The following is a 20,813-nucleotide window of genomic DNA, read 5'->3' on the forward strand; positions in this document are numbered from 1 at the left end:
TTAAAAATGTGATATTTAAAAAAAAGATTTAACAAGACAGCCTTCACTGGGGTTTTTAGATCTTAGTGAAGCCTCTTGCTGTTAGATCCAGTCTAGAAAAGGACAGATAGACACATCTAAAGGGACTGACCACCTGTAGGGACAATCGTGGAGGAGTGACAGACAGGCAACGAAGCCCAGTTTTCTCAGTTTTTTAAACTAAAAAACGGCCTGGACTCATCTGCAGTCCCTGGCAACTCTTGTAAAGTTAATCAGGCACTTTAGTATGGATAGATTAAACCTTTTAGCACTATTGTCCTTTTTTATTTCTTTGTTTTTCTATGTTTTCCATAATCTTTTATCATCTTTTAGCAACAAGTTTGGTCAAAGGCTTTCCTCCATCCACTTCCGTACTTAAAGCATGGTTGTAGAAATAAAACAGTAGACAAACCCCATGGATCATAAGTTCATTGTTGCTCATTCTTGTGACAGCAGGAGGCACTGCTGCTCCTTGAAATTATGGTATGTGACTCTCAGGGCTTTTGAGATTGACTATATGCCACCTTGGCTGGGCCACTAAACTGTGATTGAAATTAAATGTTACTGGAGAGCAGAGCAGACTGTCATATCAAATCTAAACACTGGCAGAGGGGTTCTTTGGCAGTTGTAAATGATAGAAATATACTTGAACATAATCTGTTGACGACGATTAACCTTGTACAATACCATATAATTAATAACAGGACTGTGTATATTTTATTTGTGTGCATGAATGCATGTGTTTCCATTAAAAAAATGGAAACATTTAAACAACATTAATGAAAATTGTTGTAAAATCTAATTCCTGTTGTCAGTCCAAAATTAAATTAGCCCAAAGTATTTCAAAAGTTCAGCCACATTTAGGTGTCATCCCCTAAGAGGAGCTTTTATATGTAATTACAAAGACCTACATTCAGCGTTTGTGTTAATATTATGAGAACTTGAGAAGAAGAAAATATTGCTTCAGTAAGAACATAATATAGAATTTAGTCTGCTTTTCAAAATAAAATTCAAACATCCAGTGTAGCATCCTATAATGTTGAATGATTTGACTTTTCTTTTTATAGTCACCAAATTAATCATGAGTAAATACTTAATTAAAGTAATGTTTTATAGACAAGCATGCACAGGTTTAACTGAAGATAATAAACTTTCTTGATTTAATTCAAACCGTCAAACTTGTATTTTATATACTATTGCATGGATATATATATATGTTTATATATAAACTGGCGACACAGAGAACAATGATTTCAAAATTTTTGTTAGCTTTCATTGTTAGGACACAGCACATGAAAAACAAAAATTCAGCTTGTGAATATTATAATGTTAATTAAGACTTTTAAAAGAGGAGTGTGCTGCGCTTGCTTGATACAACACAGTGAACCATCAACAGCAGATGATGTCTCCATAAAAGATTACTGACTGAGGTAATTTTACACTGAGTCTCAGCTACTTTTAACTCCTACCTCTTTGTTCCTCTTTCAGACTCTGGGACCTTGATTTCCGAATAAAATGGGGAAAAAGCTTTCTCCTCTTAACCCAAATGAAAAAAGCTTTTTGATGTTGTCTGTTGTCATGTGGTGGAAGGTGCTAATAAGAGGTATTTTAGTTTCTCGAACGCGCAGCAGGTGAAGCCTGTTGAGAAGTTCTGGGCTGAGTATGTTTATAGACAGAATTTTTTTTTTTTCATGTTTTTACAGTTTTGGCTTAATTAGTACCCTAACTGTGTTATTCTTTCAGCAAACAGTGCAATAATTAGAGCTGATCATTTAGACAATCAATTAATCACAATTAATCAAGTCAATCATTTAAGCTGGAAAATACAGCAACAAAAAAATATTTCATACTACAGATGCACATTTCTTACATCTACACATCTTTAATTATGTAAAAATCATTATGTAGCCTTTATATGAAAGAGAAATATTGGTCTTGGAGCTAGATTGACACACAGGAGCAGGCTGAGATAGAAATAAGAACAAAGTTGGCTGTCAGATCTCCAACAGGGATGTCGTTAAGGACTTTGCAAACAGCAAAGCTTGGAAGCACAAGTTTAAAGAAATACTGAGGTAGTATTGAGGGGAAATGGTGTAATATAAAGAAGTCATATTTGTGGATAAATATAATTTATATTTTCAGATAGAGCTTTTGAATATTGGTACATAGATCTGCATTCGATTTCATTTTAGGGAAATCTCTTTTTACTTTTCAAGAACAATGTTAATATTTCATTCTGTTTGGATACACTCTGAGAGGAGTCATGTTCTTAGGCAAGGTGGTAATAAATATAGTCTTCTTCAGGATTATGTGGGCCAGAAAAAGAGTATAGCATACAATTCTGTGTTAAACAGCTATTTATATTGATTTTATTATCATATAATTTAATCATAATCATCAACCTAAACAGATGGTCGTGTTTGTCTCAGGTGGATACATGCTAAAGTTTTGTCTTTTTTAAAAATCCTCTGAGAATATCAGGCCACCTTTTAAAAGAAGTGACAACATCCAGAAAAAAAAACCCTTATCAAGTAACACACCATTTCAGCTGTTTAACAGCATATTTAATAGCCCAGAGCACCCAGTTGTTGCTCTGTTACATCACAGCATAAAAGACAAAAAGACAACTTCACTTCCATCCATGGGTTTTAGGCTTGAGGTTTCCATGAAAACCACTGGTATGAATATTTTTAGCATTAGGCAGAACAAAGGGTTCTTCAAGCATTTTCACTTTTATGAAAATTATAAGAGCTATATCAGCACCATCAGCCATTTTTAATTTCCAGCTGCACCAGCATATGCAAAGCTATAACTTAATTACCCATCAAGTTACCCATAAAGTGATTTGAGACCTGTTGTAATGACACCGGAAATTCTCATTAAATGCTCAGTGTATGCCACTAACAGATTAACATGCATTGTCATATATCCCTTTGGGTGACACATTTTCTTTGATTTTTTTTTTTTTATTATTATTATTATTTTAATCCCCTTCTGTTGAAAATGATAGTGTCTGTTTGAGGTTTTGAATTTTCCTCAATAATTCTGTGTGAAAACGCTGTTCCAATAGTGGTAACTGACACTAAACAGGAATAATAACTTAACTGGAAGTCAAAATGGGCTTTTTGAGGCTGAAGGACATGTATAAAAAGCAACCACCGTTAATCCAATGCATGAAATTGCTTCTTTGGTTGAGTGAGCTTTTGTCTCTGAGGAGTTCCTTGATTCAGAAAGGAATCAGCCACACACTGCTCAAGAATTAGAACCTGTTAATAAAAGCTTAAACATTTTTAGGAATAAATTAACATTAAAAATCTGAATTTTTCGAAGCTAATAGCAAATGAAGGCAAACATGTATCTTTACTGGTCTTTTTCGAATATTTGATATAGTAGATAAATTTTCATCAGCATAATTTTTCTTCCATTATATTATTTAGTGCCAAGCCCTCAGAAAAAAAAATCTAGTTTTAAATTAAAATCAAAACCATATGCACATGTCTCTGAATAAATGTGATACTTGTTAAACATCCACTGTCTAATAACAAAAACAAAGAGTTTGTTATTGATTACAGTAAACAGTAATATTGTGTAAATATATAATTTTCCTTGTTCTCTTGCTAATATTGTAAGGTGTTTATCCTGATGTTCAGATTTTATATAAATACATATGTCTATTTACCTATTTACCCAATCGTCTCCATTTGTGACAATGGTGCTGATGGTGAATGTTTTTTTTCTTTATAAATAAAGGATGATAAACATGGTAGTTATTATTATCTATTTATTTTTATTGAAACAATCATTATCATTAGTATAGATAGCTAAACCTTGGCTTGACATGACCTGAGAGAAGGGTGAAGTTGCTGACCGTTGGTGGTCTCATCACTCTGTGCTCATCATGGTAACCTGCATATAGGACATGTGGCTGTGACACAGTGCCTCTCCTATTTAAATGCATTACATTAGTATGCACACATCATCCCCAAGGCTGGGAGAGAAGAAAAAAAGAAAGAACAGAACAAAGTAAACCAACAAAATATAAACACAATACAGACTAGGGAGGGTCTGGTATGCTGGGTGTCCTCTGGCTGGGTCACCCTCTGTGGCACTTTCCCTGCTCGGATACAAACCCTGTTCGGGAAAAAAAGCTACACACTGGGCCCACTTCTGACTGCATCACACTATCTTAGGGAAGAAGTATATCAAACATAGGTTAGGCATGGCCTGCCTGGAGCATTAGAGCTGCCATTTAAAGTTTTTCTAAAGGTCTAAAGGAGTTAAGATCAAATTTATTATCAATATCATTACTACTTTTAATTATTATTATTAGCATTATTATTGTAATTATTTATATAATTTTAGCAAACATAAACTCTTAATATCATCATAATAATCACCATTGTCATTATTACTTTATTTTTAACACATCAGTTTATTATTATGATTCTTACAAATATTTTCACTATAACTACAATCAGGATGTTCTTATTATTAACATTGTTTCTACAACTTAGAATTTGTCACAAATTTAGAAGTATTTCTACAAATTTGTCAATACTCAAACTGATATTACTTTCCACTCCCCTTTCAGACTCAGTTTCTTTCTTTCTGTTGATCTTTGCTAATTCGTTACCGGTAATTATTTTCACAATGATCAGATTATGAGTAATCTATGCCATCCAAAACTTATAGGTTAGGTATGTTTGTGTTTATGTATATTCATTTCTATTTCCTCCTCTATCCAACTGTTTCACGTTGCTACTTTTTTTGTTTACCGTAATGTTCAGTTTATAATAATAATAATAAAAGAAAAAAAGGTTTAGAAATCCTGTCCTTGAGGGTTGGTGGTGGGGTTTAAGTTGATATTTGCTCTTTAAATGATGATCGTTTGACTCATATAATTATTTTATTAGTCTTGTGCATTGAAACGCATGTTCAAACTGTTGTTTTATATGATAGTCTACTTATTTTGAAGATGTTTGGAAATTGATATTTTTTATGGATAGCCACATACGTTAACAGGTTCATATTGGTGAAAAGCAACGTTTTTACACTTTTGGGGGGCGTTCAAAGAGAGTATATTTTGTACACTGGTTAAAACTTAAAAAGTTATGAATGGACCCTTGGTATTTGGTAGGGCAGGTACAATTAACATGGACCATTAAATAAAAATGTATATTATGCCTGTATCATAGTCCTTATACCATAACCAAATCACAACACTCATCCCCTGAAGAGCTTTTAGCATTTAAAATAAATTAGAAAAAAAAAAAAAAAAAAATGTAAATACATTTGGAAATTTCCACAAAAAAAACAAAACAGATACTATTAATAAAATTACTATAATAAAAATAAAAACATGAATCAAGGATCAAATAAGTGTATGTATTAGATATACAAATGCATTTCCTGTGACATGGCTGCATAACTGCAGCTGTATGAGCTGGGATTTTGTTTTTGTTTTTTAAAGTGGGAAATCTGGTAAAGGTCCTAACATTTTGTGGGAAGACTGTTCCACGGGATGTCTACTTTCACATAAAAAACATTTTTAGCAAAGGACATTTAATAAAATGTATAGTCTCCAAGGGTAGCAGCTCTTGTTGATCTGGAGGTATCCAGTCTGTTAATAATACAATAACATCATTAAAAAATAAATTTATGCAACTGAAATTGAAAGCTTAAAAAGTTAAAAATATATATATATTTTATGTAACAATGATTGACTGGATGATGTCTGTCTAAAATCTTTAATATGTAGCCTTATGTAGATTGACTGTTTGAGTCCAGACAGTTGTGGAGTAAGACAGATGTGACAAGATTATTGTATTGAAAAAGACTTGAGCAGGTTCAGGTTTCAGACAACTCCAGATCATTCTAAGACACTTCATACTAATCTTCTTTTTTCTAACGATACTTTAAAGTTTAACTGATAAATCAATGTTACTACTCCTGACTAAATTATTTTTTTATGTTTTCAGACAAGATTCTACTTTACTGACAATTGCCTCGTCTTTGCCAATTTTCAAATCAACCAGCAAATTAAGGAATATGTTCTTGCAGAATTCTGTTAATATAGAGTGCAGATTATTTATAGTTTAACTGTGGCGCTGCAGTCTGCAGGACCTCGCCAACCGAATGTGTTCCTGAGCGTTCTTGTTTTTCCGACAGTCCAAAAATGTCCCACTCCTGAAACGTCATCACAGCAAGAAGCTTCGTCATCACGCAACCCCGGAAATGCTCAACCGCATAGCTTAATTTTGTTTTGACAATGATGGAGGAAGAAGAATTAGAACTAGCTGAGGATTTAGAGGCAATTTTGCATCTAACTCCAGAGGTGCAGCTAGCTATTGAACAGGTAGGTAGTTAGCCCAGTCGGCTTAATACAAAAACTCATTATTCTCGTTTTTTTACAAAAAGAAGGTGCAACTGTTAGCTGGCTAACGTATCCTGCGAAATTACCTGACAGGACGTTGCTGGCTAAACCATTGATTGTACAACAATAACGAAATTTCCCTTGTTAGAAATGCCTTCTGAAAGTAAATGCAGTTTAAATTCAGGGTTGACATTTCGTTGTGGTTTTAACCTAAAGCTTATTGTTTTTTTTTATACAAGGTTTTCCCCAGCCAGGACCCTCTTGACAGGGCAGACTTTAATGCTGTGGAGTATATCAACACACTCTTCCCCACCGAGCAGGTATAGTACCTTTGTTCTAAGGACTAAGCTCTTTAAGAGTTTAATTGGTTCGTTTCAGTTTTTTTTTTTAAATATACCAGAACTTGATCCATTAATCTGTAATTCATCGTGAATGACACAGAAGTTATGATGAAAACATTCCTCTCTGTTAGCAGGCTTACTAATTAATAAACTAAGGGTTGGCAAAAAAAAAAAAAAAAAAAAAAAAAAAAATGTAAATACATTTGNAGTTAGTTAGTTAGTTAGTTAGTTAGTTAGTTAGTTAGTTAGTTAGTTAGTTCCATCCATCGAAGAGAAGAGAAGAGAAGAGAAGAGTGAGAATTCACCGATCTGTCTCATTTCTAGTTTTGGAAATTTAGGACCTATCATTAATAGAAGCAGCAATGCACATATAAAAAAAAAAAAAAGATTTCTGATGTATCATAGAGCTTGAAATTTAAATGCTTCATATGTGAGAAGGGGAATTGTAAATTCTGTCATGTAATTAACAGGAAGAGAGAGAAAACGAAACAAAACATAAAATAATAGTATATTATATAAATATAAACTCTTTTAAAATGTTGCTCCAACATTTGCAATCAGTTGAAAACCTTTAGCTGTATTAAGTGCATTGTCTATAATATCTTAACATTTTGCTGTGTATTAAAAGGAAATTTTTATGTAATACATCTAAAGGTTTTGTTACTTTGTTTCAAATTAGACTAATTATTTTGTTTTTATTACTATCTAGGATTATATGTAAGAATTCAACAAACAATATTTGGAAAATAATCTGTTACAACTTTAGAGCAGACTTTAATAAATATGCAGCAACTTTCAAAGACGTGTTAATCACTCTTTTTCTTTTGCAGTCATCTGTAAAAGTTATTAGCAACCGAATTTTAAAAATAGATAAACAAGAAGAAAACATTATATGGTGTAAAACCATTCTGGATATATTTCCTCTATGTGATTAGTAAAGGACAAATTAGCCATGCCATGTATGGTTAAATCTGTCTTGGGGACAAAAAAAGTACTAACAATTAATAACAATAAGGATTCATGGATTTATTTATTTATTCTTTTTTTTTTTTTTTTTTGTACGAACATCAGTAACTTTTTTTGGTTTAACTTTGAGATTTTTCCCGTAATTAGGTCGGTTCGGTTTGATGAAATAAAATGGCTCTGTTTTCACAGTTTTAAAGAATTCTAATGTGACTTTATTGTGATGCAATTATTGCGTACATGTATTCCATGTCCATCAGGGGTCACTGCAATCCTTATGTCGATATACTATACCTGTAGCACACACTTGTTTTTATACCAACCCTTTTTGCATGTCAAAGTAATTTAATCTTGTTCAAGATTAAGTTATTTCTAACTCAAGCATAATTGATGATTTATGGAAATAAAGAACATATAAATCTGATTATGTTGCAGTGAATGATTGTTATGATTATTTTATATTTTTCTAATATTCTGTCTTTTCTTTTTGTCTCCAGTCTCTGGCGAGTATCGATGATGTTGTAAATAAAATCAGACTAAAGATCCGGTGAGTTTTGTGTTTAATGTGTTTTTACCAGTTTTGCACTCATAAGAGATTTGACGGGTCCTTTTAAGTCACAAACTTAAAATAACACTTTGGCTTTGTTTTCAGACAAACTTTTATTCTCTTTAACAACCATAAAAAGCAGTGAATTAAAGATTAGAAAGTCAAATTATACTTTTATGCTATTTTCCCAAAAACAGCCCAAAGGTACAGTTTTCACTATGCACTTTGTTTATCTTTTTCTTTTCCTTGTGTAATATCTTAAAATATTACATTTTTTCTACAAGGTAATTTAAAATAACTAAAGGTTGATTTCACTCTGATATTATAGAGGAGAAATCTGCTCTTCCCTTTAATGGTTATGTTGTCATTTTTTGCATGATAACTATACAGGAGCCTGGGAAAGCATGACTGCAACTGCAAATTAATAATTCATATTAGAACACAAGGTGATGTCTCACTGTGTGTTTGCAGGAGAAAAAGAAAAGTCGTTGCTTCACAGCTCAGCAATTAAACCAGATTCCACTGTTCAATCAAAGCAAGGACACAATCATTACTGAGAAGAAGTCTTTCTCTTCCTTTAGCATCCTCAAAATAGAACAGATATCATTACTTGCAGCAGCAGGTGTGTCTGTTTCATTTAGTGTTGTCAGGCTGTTTTCCTAACTGTGAGATTTCCAACAGCTGCCAACAATTTATATTCCATTAGGTTTCATGACTGACAGATTTATACTTCTGCTGTTGTGGTGGTCAGTTAAGTGTAAAATCTTCTTTAGGTCACTGGTGAATCTGTTTGAGCATCTCTTGTTAGTGCTGCATGATTGATTTCTGAGTGTCAGTAAAACTTGTTTTTTTTTTTTTGCTTTGCGTTTGACAGGCGTCTTGATGACGATATCAGAACAGTAGTGAGAGGCCAGACCAATGTGGGGCAGGATGGTAGACAGGTAAGTTGAACTAAAGGTCCTGATTATCATTTAAAAATCAGATTTGGATGTTGATCTCTGATTTTTGTCTACTTTTAGATCCAGTTCAAATGATTTAATCACATCGCTCAGCATTTTCAGAAAGAAAATTTAAATCCTCTTTTTTATATTGGTCTAAATAACTTTATTTTGCTGGTGAAGCACTCTACTCCACCTTATAGTTGTGTACATAAGTTTACATACCTTGGTGGAACATGTTTTTTGGGCCATTTTTCAGAAGGTGTGAGTGATAACAAAATCTTTTTTTTCACCCATAGTTCTTGAAGTGTAGAGTCAGTTTTTATCTAACAACTGTATTTATTCTTTCATTGTGGATGACACTTTATTTTCTTTGATAGTAAAGCTGCCTATTATCTTTTGCAAAAAGCCTTCAGTTCTTGTAAATCCATGGTCTGTCTTGCATGAACTGTATGTTCGACTGTCTATGGAGCTGCTCAGTGATCTTTAGGTCAGCAGACTGAGGTAACCTTTACTTTGTTTTGCCGTACCCAATGATAGGCTGACTTGACCTTGTGTTTTGAATTATTGTCATGTTGGAATATCCACTTATGTCCCATGTGTAGCATCCAGGCTGATGAGTATTTTCTGAAAACATACTACGTTCATTCTACCGTTGATTTTGACCAAGTTTCCTGGGCCTTTGTTGCTCAGATGTGTCTAAAACATCAGCAATCCACCTCTGTGTTTCACAATTATAATAGTTTACCATTTTTAGGCATTGTTGTCTCCAAACATTTATATTTGTGACTAAAAACTTAAATTTTGGTCGCATCACTCTAAATAAATGTGTTTCTCAATTAATGAGACTAGTCTCTATGCTGTTTGACACATTGTAGGCCACACATTGTGGCTCTCTTCCTGCTACTGGACTGTGCAGAACATTTTTCTGCAAGTGCCTCCCTAATGGCCTGTAAGATGGGAAGTGTTTTGCGCTGCATCTAATGCCGGTGCTTGGACTGGCTGTACAGTCTGGTTTGGCGATTTCCTTTGTCGTTGTCAGCTGTAAATATGCATCTGTCACTTGCTGAGAAGCAAATGCTGGCATTATCCCTACTAGAAGTTCAGCAAGTGGGGAGGCTGTTGGTGCACCAAACGCTCACGTCCAAGGAGCAGTCTGGGGAGTTCTGGCTTGTGAAAAGCACATTTTCCACAGTGACTATTTCCAGGTCTATTTTTGGCTCAGTTTGGAGCAATTCAGGAGTATGCTGTGGAAAGTCGGAACAATAATCTCAAGGATCAATACGAATCAGACACGCAGTGCTGCCTTCTCCTCCATTTCGCCCTCAGTCAAGTTGAGCTAGCTGACCTGAGCTTGTGCTTTGCTTGACACAGCACCATAGTGCCCTTTTACGGCGAAAGAGCTGGGAAAAAAAAGTTTTTTGAAGCGCAGCGGGGCACGCCTTAAAACCTGTCTTAAAGGCCCAATATTTTGCATATCGTAACAGACAGACCACTATTTTTCATAGTCGAAAAAATAGTGCGTGCAAAGTCGAATCTTTGCAACCTGAAACAATTTTCCTGGCAGTTGTTGCTGAAACTTTTGTTGTTCTTCCTGGCTGTGGTTTGTTTTCAACAGAATCCCTAATTTTCCACTTAATAACTCGTTTCAGCACTGCTGATCGGCATTATGAGTTTCTTGGTAACTTTTTATATCCATTTCCTGTTTTATGCAGTGTGCTTACCTACCTTCCTGCTGATCCCATGACAGTTAATTTGTTTTCCCCATGACTCAGAAACTTCAGGGAAGCACTGGTTGAAAGATGCAGGGGTCTGTCAGGAGCCTTGAAACTCCCTGACCTTTTATGTACCCACTGTGATTACAACATAAGAGATCACAGATTCTGAATAGCAGATCTAAAGGATGGTTACCTTTTGTTATCCTTTAGACCCATTTATGTGAACTTGTGTGCTTATTACCAAGCCATCATCATCTGGGTATGTAAACTTTTGATCAGGGTCATTTGGAAAAACATTCGTCAGGAATGTATCTTTATAAAACAGGTTTTTGTTTTGAGAACTGCATCAACAAATATTTAGTGTTGACTTTGCTTTTTTATTTTTGCTAAACACTGAAGATTAATCTAATAAATATACAGCAAATCTAAGTGTTATATGTAGTGTTAGAACTAGTATTGTTCTCTTATAGTTAGAAGGGTTCCTTGTGATGTAACCGATACAAAAAACTTGTGCTCCTGTGTGACTTTCTTCTCTGCTTATTGCTTCCATGGAAAAGGACAACATGACTCAGATCCATATTTCCCGAAGCTCAGTCAGCCTCTTTATGGAAAACATGTCTGGGAAATACATTCTCATTCTTCACGTGTTTGTGTTTATCTCTGACTATTGGGGCACGGCGTTGAAAAGCAGATCAAGCTGATGTAGTCAAAGCTTAAAAAAAGGCTAACTTAACACCAGCTTTATGAACATTGTGACCTGTGAATGTTAATAGGTGTCTTTAGGGAGCCCAGCACAGTGGCCTGTCTTACCCAGTCAGCTACCGTTTTGCAGCAGAAAGGCTCTAAATCTCCATCCAGACCAATAACATTAACCAGTCACACACAATAATTTTAGTTTGCTTTTCCAACCCCACTGAGCAATTTTAACATTTCCAGGAAGAAAAAAAAAAAACTTTCAGCAGATGGAAACAGGCTCATTTTATGAAGGGAGAGAGCAGTAGCATAAAAGCAACAGCATCAGCAATTTTAGTCATTTCTGCTGTTGACTGAACTCCATTACTTTACCGGCAAAAATATTAAGGGTGAAACCCAAGATGGTAGCATTTATTAAGAAGAAAGGAAGAAGCAAGTAGGGTGGAGAGAGAAAGTGGAGGAAATCTGGAAAGTGTTTTCCCTTTAGGTCTTTTTTTTTTTCTTCAGGGAGGCAGACAGTAATAAGCTCACTGACAGAGAGAGTGAGGAAATGTCACAGCGATCAGACTTCACTTGCCATTAAAGTTTGCATTGCTAGTATTCCTGCTATTTAATAGCTGTGTTTACATTTTATTCTGTTAATTATAGTGCAAATATTTAGGCTCATTATGATGGCATAGTGATCCCCCCTCTGGTTTAATTGTAATAAGAGTAATTACAGAGAGAAAAACAAAACATTCATATTGAGGTACTAATAATAAGTTTTCTTGCTAAGTCTCACGGGCCAGCAACTGAGACATTTGCTTAGTCAAAATTGCACATATAGCAATGAAAACAATGGGGTGAAAATTCAGATTTTTTTGGTGATGCATATTAATTTAAGAAAAAGGCTCGGGTTCTGATTCTAATTTCTTATCTAGCAGGGTGGATTTTTTTCACATTAAGAGTGTTCAGCTCTCCAAGCTAGTTTAAGATATTTTTAAACTACTCAGTCATGTCCATTACATTTTACATATTTTAAGTTTGATTATTATCTGTAATAGACCTTAATTCTTGAATGTCTACTTATATACATTTGTAGAATTAGAGGGAGTAGATTTTCCAGGCAAAGTAATCATTTTGGCCTTTTTGCCATTTTTGCTGTCAGGCACAAATAAAACAACTGCAGCCCCTTTGGGTCCCTGTTATATTTTTATCAGATGGAGCTGTGCTGTTATTGTCTGCAAGTGTGTTTAATACTTCGTCACAGAGGTTTTAAATATTAAAATCTCTGAATGGTAAAAACAGGACGTATGTTTAGGAGAAATCCTTTTTAATGCGCTCCAAATAAACCTCTCCCTTGACTTTGTTGGGATTTTACATAATTTATGAAGTGTTGTCATTGTGGCAGAACTGACAGTTATTTTGCAAGTTAAAAACAAACATGGAAAAAGCTCAAAGTAGGAGGAGTCTGCTGACATTTAAGAGGGACTTCCTTTTGGAAGTCGAAACAAAAAAAATGGGTAAATTTAATTTTTCAACGGGAAAAACACAGGCTTCTCATAGTCCAAAAACACATTTTTACTTAATAAATTATATATATACCCTTCTCCCATACACATTTAAAATACACATGCACACATACAGTATATAGACATAAATACAACAGCACCTTGATATATGCTAGTTTGTTGCTGCATAGTGACATTAAGGATTCTTCATAAAATTGCCAGTTTATTTTGAAAGCTTTATTTTTTTTCTGGGTAAAAAGCATCGATTGGATTTTTAATAAAGCACCTATGGTTCTTTTTTTTTCCAAGAGGACTAAAATCAATTATTTCTGGTGGAAATCAATGACAAGTTAAATGGCTGCCCATTAGGGCTTCACATCCTTAGGACATTATAAATGTAGTGCTAAATGTCTTAATGGCATCAGCTATGATTATTCTATGATTATTATAGTTTTATTTCTTTACAGTGCCAATACACAGTGTTCTCATCACGCTGCATGGGTTTCATAATCTTTACCAGCTGCTGGTTAATACAGTGAATAATTGTTTTAAATAAGCTAGATTTCATTAAGTAAGGTTACTCACAATGGATGGTGTAGCCAGAAATTTAACTCAAGTAAAAGTAAAAAGTCCAATACTGTAAAACTGCTCCTAGAATGTTTCTTACCCTAAAAAAATTACTCAAGTAAATGTAAATGAGTAAATGTATTTAGTAGGGCTGGGTATTTTCGCCAAAGTCCTGAATCGATTTGATTTTGATTCATACTGTTCTAAATCGATTAATTTCGATTCAATCTGTTTTTACAATAATGAAAGTGGTTCAACTGTGTTTCAAAATACTCGTGAATTATATTTTTTCCTGTCACATTAAACACAGAATGCAAACTTGTAAATCAGACAGTTTAAACTTGAGATATGAACAAAAGTGCAAACTTGTTTGTGAAAAGTGAAAAAGTGAAAACCTCACTCGAGCAAGCAGATCTGACACAGCGGGGACACAGCAGACATGCATGAGCTGCATTATCTTCACTGCACAAACCATATTTGCAGCGTTGTCTGTAACAATTACAGGGTGTTTGCTGGTCAGCCCCCATTTGTTAATGTCTTCAGTCAACCTATTGGCTATATACGCACGTCACTATAAAACTAATCAATCTCATTCCCTAGACATCGATTTTGCAAAAATGTAAAAGAATCGATTTAAAATCGATTAAATCGATTTTTTTTAACCAGCCCTAGTAATTAGTTACTACCCACCTCTGGAGCTGAGAAACCTGATAACATAACAATACTAATAATTGAACTTTTTTGATCTCATGGGCTGCTAAGAGAGCAGTGTGGGGTTAAGGGTTTTGCTCAGAGATCCAGAGTTTTGCAGTTTCCAAGTCGCCTGCACAGTGAGTAAGAAGTTATACAGGTATCAACAATTACCGACTGCCTGCTGATGAGTCCCATTTCGCAGGAATGAGAGAAGAGAGTGGCGATGGCAAGGTGTGCTGATGCTAGCAGCCTTTTCAGGAGTGATGTTAGTACACAAGGAGGACCAAAATCCTTCTTTGTGGAACAAGTCCACACCAAAAACCCCAATTCCTCTCAAATTCCGGAATTTCTAGCAAGTTTTAACTGAACCCTAAACAGACAAACTTTGCCCTGCTTATTAGATTTTAAAGGACACATGTCATTCTTTTAATTTCTTACTTTTCCAATTTAAAACATTTAGTTTTGGCCCATATAACACTCAACTCCGTTCTGCCATGTTTAATAGCAGATATCCGATCATCTAATGATGTAAGAACATTTTTCCCCAGAATATCTATTGAAAGATGCCAACAATTGAAGAATTTTCTATTCAGCCCTACCTACAGTTGCGAGGGTCCATACGGGAGTAGACTCCAAAAAAACCTATATTCCTATATGACTTATGTGCCCATCATTATAGGCTACATGAAAAATTTAAATTCTTAAAAAATAGCTTGGAAAGCTTGAGCAAATCACAATAGTAATTAGCTCCAGTGACATTCCTCTGTTAAGGTTTTATTTAGTCTGTTTTATATATGTGCATTCTGAGCAGTGCCTGCATACAACTTTTTATTATAGGTCAAAAGTAAAAATAAAGAGTTTTGATTCTTAAACATGTCTTTTAGAAAAGACCTCAACATAGTTAGGTCTCTTAATGTTTTAACCTTGGCTAACAACTAACATTAACGTCAGAAAAATCACTTGTTTCCAGATCATGTTTTCACAAAGAAAAAACTGCAACCAGACAGATTGCTAAACAAATCAAACAGAATCAAGGTTCCTTGAAATGCTTTGCTTAAATCAATTTCCCTGCAGATCGATGTACATTGAAGAAATAGTTTTAACAGGCAACTTAGAAGGAATTTTGATCCTGGGGAAAGTGTAAGGACTCACGTGGGTTAATTTACCCAGCAAGCAAACATTTAAATGCATCTTTTGGGGCTTCGGTATCTTTCAGCTTGCAACTCAATGGATTGACAACCAGATGTCCATGATATTGTTGAGCGGTTCCACTGCAAACACTGTGACGTAATAGAGAACAAGACACAATAGAAACTAAAAAGAAGACTAAAAAAATGCCACATAGAGCACATCTAAAAATACCAAAACATGACCTGGAGAATGAATTAAACTCATTTAGAACCATCAAGCACAGACAAATAAAAATGTTATAAGTTGAAAAAGTGGATTTTGCACAAATATGTCTACTTTGAATGGTCTGTATTTATATAGCGCTTTCACATGTCAGGAGACTTGACCAAAGTGCTTTACATTACATTCAGTCATTCACCCATTCACAAACGCTATCTTTATTTAGTCACTTTCTGTTTTGTTTTGTTTTTAATCACACAGCCCCTTATTTATGTTGAGAAACTAAAATCCAAGTGTGAGATTTTGTAACTGTTATGTAAATGTTGTGCAGAGCTTTGTTTCTACCAGTATGACCTTGTCTAGATATGACATCGCAAAACAAGAGAAAAACAAATTTCCTTTTTTTTTTTAACAATTCAGTCTGTCAGGAAAAAAAAAAAACAAAGGTCCAAGGGGAAGGAAAGTAGAGAGAAAAAAAAGTTATTATTTATTCTTGGCTTGCATACAGAATTTTAACTCAAAGAGGTATTCTCTTGTCAGTTACATTGTTTACACATGTAGGGTGGAGGGTGTTGTTCAGACAAAGTCCCAGCTGCTAAAATAGCTCTGTTTAGCTGATCTGATTTACTGCAGTGTTTAGCTTTAAATTCAGAAGTACCTTTTAATGTGCCCTCCTTCTCGAACCACTCCACTGAGGTCTGCCTGCAAGACGAGTAGGGTTTATCTTTAGCATGTGCAAATGTTTTTAAAAAGAGGCTCCACTGCGTCTTATCTAAACTTTACATTGCTGCCTTTGTGAGCATCGGAACATGTGCAGCTTGTTGCATGTCAGCGATGCACTGGTTTGTGGGAACGCCGATATCATCTCTAGCGTGGAGGCGACTGCTAGACATATATCCTTTGAGCTTTCTTCCAGGCTAAATACAGGAAAAAGGCACTAGGAAGTGTGCCTGATTCACCCAGCTGAGACTGCATGTGCAACAGTTGCACCATTGGAAGTTCTTGCATTTGTTTATTTAAGAGCCACTCCAGCAAACCTCTTAAAAGATTCAGTGGCACTTACACCCTCACGGGGCTCAGATCAAACAAGCTTCACCTCTTATTTAATTTCCTACAATTAATTCCTTAATTAGCTAAAATGTGTGGGTAAAAGGAAAGTAAGATGTATAAAGCAGAGCTACATTTCGATTCTCTTTGCTTAATTAGAACCAGACTTGCTGTGCTGCCCTGAGAGGGAAAAAAAATATGGTATCTCTAGAAATATAGAGTCTAAGCTTAGTCTGAAAAAGCCACGCTTTGAATGATTTACGAGCAAAACAATTCAGATGTTTTTTTACATAAACACTCAGAGAAGGGATAATTAATCAGTTCTTGTCAACACACAAGGTATTTACTTCGGCGTGAGCCTGCTTGCTGTCCATTTGTTTGTCAGAGGTGCTGTGAAAGCGGTAAATTCCTCAGACAGCTGGTGTCGGCTGTTTCCATTCCTCCTGTACATGTGTGTGGAGAGAATCTAGAGAGACTGAGTTGTCTCTGCTGTGCCACCACACCAACGGGACCAAATTAGGCTAATTACCTCAGTTTCAGGACCATCAAAGAGCAGCTGCTTTTATCAGATAATGGGGAAAACTTGAGAAAACCTTACAGCTGTAGCTGGCTAATGGTATATAGTCTGAAAAAACAGCTGATGATCTCTTTAGCCTTAAAAGTAGGAGCCTTTATACTCAACTTAACCTTTGCCCTTTTTGTCATCTTAAGCCCTGTTAATGTTTTGATATTGTGCCAGTTTGTTAATTATGTGTGCAAATTGTACTGTGAATGGTGCCCTGGTGTTGGGGTTGACATTAGTGGCACAATGCTTTACTGTGGCCAGTTTTAAAAGGGGAACCAAATTTTCTCGGGTTATGTTACTCAGACATCCATGATAAAAATTTTCCTCATATTTTAAAGTGTTAGGTATGTTTTACTTGATTTAAACATCAATGGTTTTGTATTTAGAATTATTTTATTTCCATGTGTAAAAGTCCAATTTTTCCTGTCTGAAAGTGGTTCTGAAAATCGAGATCAACACCCAATATTTGTGAACCGCTATTAAAATTCTTATCAGTTTATTTTTATTTTTTTATATCTAGACTACTGACAATAAAATGTAATATAATCTTAGTGCTCTGGGATGATATTTAATGCTTAAAAGTCAAAGAGGTAGAAATGGAGTAGATTACAAAGTTTCCACAAATAAATGTATACCTTTTATTTAATTTACATGTAAGATTTGATCTTTTCTTGGACCATTTAGCCTAAATGGAAGTAGGAAGGAACAGCGTGACAGCACATTATTATGAATAAAAACTATATCATAGTGTCAATTCAATTGTTTTATTCGTACTGTTTTAAGCTTTGCATCTTTAACACATTAGTATTTATGGACATTTTTTAATAACAGAACTTTGGTGACTGAAAATACTTAAAATCAAAGCAGAGCAGACAAGTTATAATGGTTAAAAAAGCGTGCTATGATATTTAATCTGACCAAAAATCTGCGCCATCTTTTGCTTCTCCTCATAAATACTGCATACATTTGATAAACCGGTGGGAGGTAGCACAAAAGCCTTATGTGCGCAAGTTCTCACTTTGCCAACTGTTTTTTTTTTTGTCATTTCTGCTGCAAAGTTTATAAACTCAGTTTAGGTAAAGTACAGGGCAAAGAACATTTTTCTTCAAAGGAGTTGGACTCCCCTGTAATCTTTTAAAGTGGTCATAAGCAATAGACCTCAAAGCTTTTTAAGTCCTTTATTGTTGTATGCTGTACTGTTTTATGTGCCTTCAGAGGGAAAACTCTCTATTATGTTGTGGTATAATATCTATTTTCCAGCACTTTGTAACATTAAGTGCCTCTAATGTGTCTTGTTCAGTAATCAAAAATTGTTTCTCTGAGTGTGCTTGTTTAGCTTTGCTCTGTTTATTTTCTGCAGGCTTTGGAGGAAGCCCAGATAGCCATCCAGCAGCTATTTGGCAAAATCAAAGACATTAAGGACAAAGCTGAGAAGTCGGAACAAATGGTACACACAGCAAAACGTACACACAAACAAAAAACATAAAAGGGCTTTGTTTTTGTTTTTTTGGAGATGCAGCTTTTATTTAAAGAAGGAAATCATTTTGTTATCAAGTTATGTATAACTTATGCAGTTATATTATCACTATTAACTGTCACTATTAACTATAGCCATGGTATTGAATCCATGGGCATTGGAGAAGCTGTTGGTGCAATGGGCGCACAAACCCCTGTGTTTGAAAAACCCAGTTTGACCTGTTAATTTCAGTTGGCAAAGGGCTTTACTGTCTTTTTGTGACTTTGAAAGTTCAGTCCTGGACCCAGATTTTAAAGGAAAACGCTGTTTTTTGTTCTTTTTTCACATTTTGCCCTTGATTTGACGTTATTACATCATGTTCTACTCACCCATATGAGTTTTGTGTCATTTGGAGCCGTTCTGAAGATATTCCGTAAGGTTATATCCAAGTAACCTCTTCCTATGGGCAAACAACTTGAAGGCACAAACTAAACTGTTCATCATTTATTCTTTATGGTACGCCAGCATTCATAACATGTAAAGCGAATCACTGTCCCCCAGACATCCGCAGTTATATTATTTATATTTATATCTTTTAAAAACAAAGCGACGTGTGTATGACGTCATACACGCGCCACTTTGTTTTTTAAAAATATAAATATAAAAAATATAACCACGGACATTTTGCGGACAGTGATTCGCCTACAAGTTATGAACCATAAATGATAAATTATGAACAGTTTAGTTTGTGCCTTCAAGTTATTGCCCATAGGAAGACGTTACCTGGATATAACCTAATGGAATATCTTTAGAACGGCTCCAAAAGACACAAAACTCATATGGGTGAGTAGAACATCATGTAATAACGTAAAATCAAGGGCCCAATGTAAAAACAACGGCGTTTTCCTTTAAGCCTGATTGGTGGTTTTAACTGTTTTCGTGCTTACTTTTGAATGCTCTTTGTTGTCGATAGACTTTTATCATCTGAAGAAAATGTTGGCACTTCTGTGTCTTTAACGCACTTACAAGATGGGTTCATGGTCACCTGGTGACAACGTGATGTACATCTGTGTGTCGTCTGCATAGTTTGGCAGCTTCTGTTGTTTATTAGGATCTGAGTTGGAAGGAGCATGTAGAAATTGAATAGCAGAGCTTAATAGCAGCTTGCGAATATGTACGAGCAGAATCAACTACTTTTCTTTGGCCAAAAAGAAGTTTGCTCAGTAAAACCCCACATTTGATGAATGTACCAACATCTAAAGGGAGTCAGTGACTCACAGTGAGCATGGCAGGGACTTAATATTTGATTCTCCATATACTTCAAGTCTTTTTCTTGTACTACACAGGTCAAGGAGATTACGAGGGACATCAAGCAGCTGGATCACGCCAAGCGCCACCTAACTACCTCCATAACCACCCTCAACCACCTGCATATGCTAGCAGGGGGTGTTGACTCTTTAGAGTGAGTGAAAGAGTGATGGTTTTGTAAATCAAAGTTCTCTAAAGCAGCAGTTTTTTATTTATTAAAAATTTATTGTTTAATGTAAGCAGGGAATGTTTATACACATGTCAATGTAAGTACTGGCTCCTGGTGGCCTGGAGGGGAATGACACAGTGATTATCATTTCTCCAGAAGTGTTGAGCATGGAGGTCACTATTTAAACCATTTTATGTGGCGGTTAACAGAAAAAGGAAATAGTTTATGGTTGATTGTTTTGCACACAAGGCCTAAAGGCTTAGTTATGCTTGATGCAAGTATGTTCTGTGCGGAACACACCCTTTGCAGCTTTTATACTTGGTTAAGCTTTTCCCACTTGTACCTAATATTTTGGGTGAATCTAGTAGGGCATGTAGAGGACATACCAGCTAAAAACACCACACAACATGTAGAACAAGAAAACACAGCTGTGTCATTCAAGATTGGTAATTTCTTTCCAAGTGTTCCCAATGTGTTGATCATAGTGATGTTTTATGGCGTATTAAACCTTAAGTTAATATAGAACTTTTTACACTTTTAACACAGTCTGATGTGTTTTTCATAAATCCTACCATTT

General features: G+C 35.1%; 1 protein-coding gene across 1 annotated transcript in view; it reads left to right on the forward strand.

The window, feature by feature from the left end:
- Positions 1 to 6,233: 6,233 nt before the first annotated feature.
- Positions 6,234 to 20,813, forward strand: part of vps53 (VPS53 GARP complex subunit) — a 42,834-nt gene continuing 28,254 nt past the window's right edge. Inside the window, exons 1-6 of the mRNA XM_015386152.1 lie at positions 6,234 to 6,373; positions 6,631 to 6,711; positions 8,193 to 8,242; positions 9,117 to 9,183; positions 18,664 to 18,750; positions 20,106 to 20,221. Of these exons, the coding sequence (XP_015241638.1) occupies positions 6,287 to 6,373; positions 6,631 to 6,711; positions 8,193 to 8,242; positions 9,117 to 9,183; positions 18,664 to 18,750; positions 20,106 to 20,221 (488 nt within the window). The 5' untranslated portion in view covers positions 6,234 to 6,286. The remainder of the gene's footprint in view (positions 6,374 to 6,630; positions 6,712 to 8,192; positions 8,243 to 9,116; positions 9,184 to 18,663; positions 18,751 to 20,105; positions 20,222 to 20,813) is intronic.

This window comes from Cyprinodon variegatus, unplaced genomic scaffold (assembly GCF_000732505.1).
Source record: "Cyprinodon variegatus isolate N-32 unplaced genomic scaffold, C_variegatus-1.0 Scaffold357, whole genome shotgun sequence".
NCBI classification, from domain to species: domain Eukaryota; kingdom Metazoa; phylum Chordata; class Actinopteri; order Cyprinodontiformes; family Cyprinodontidae; genus Cyprinodon; species Cyprinodon variegatus.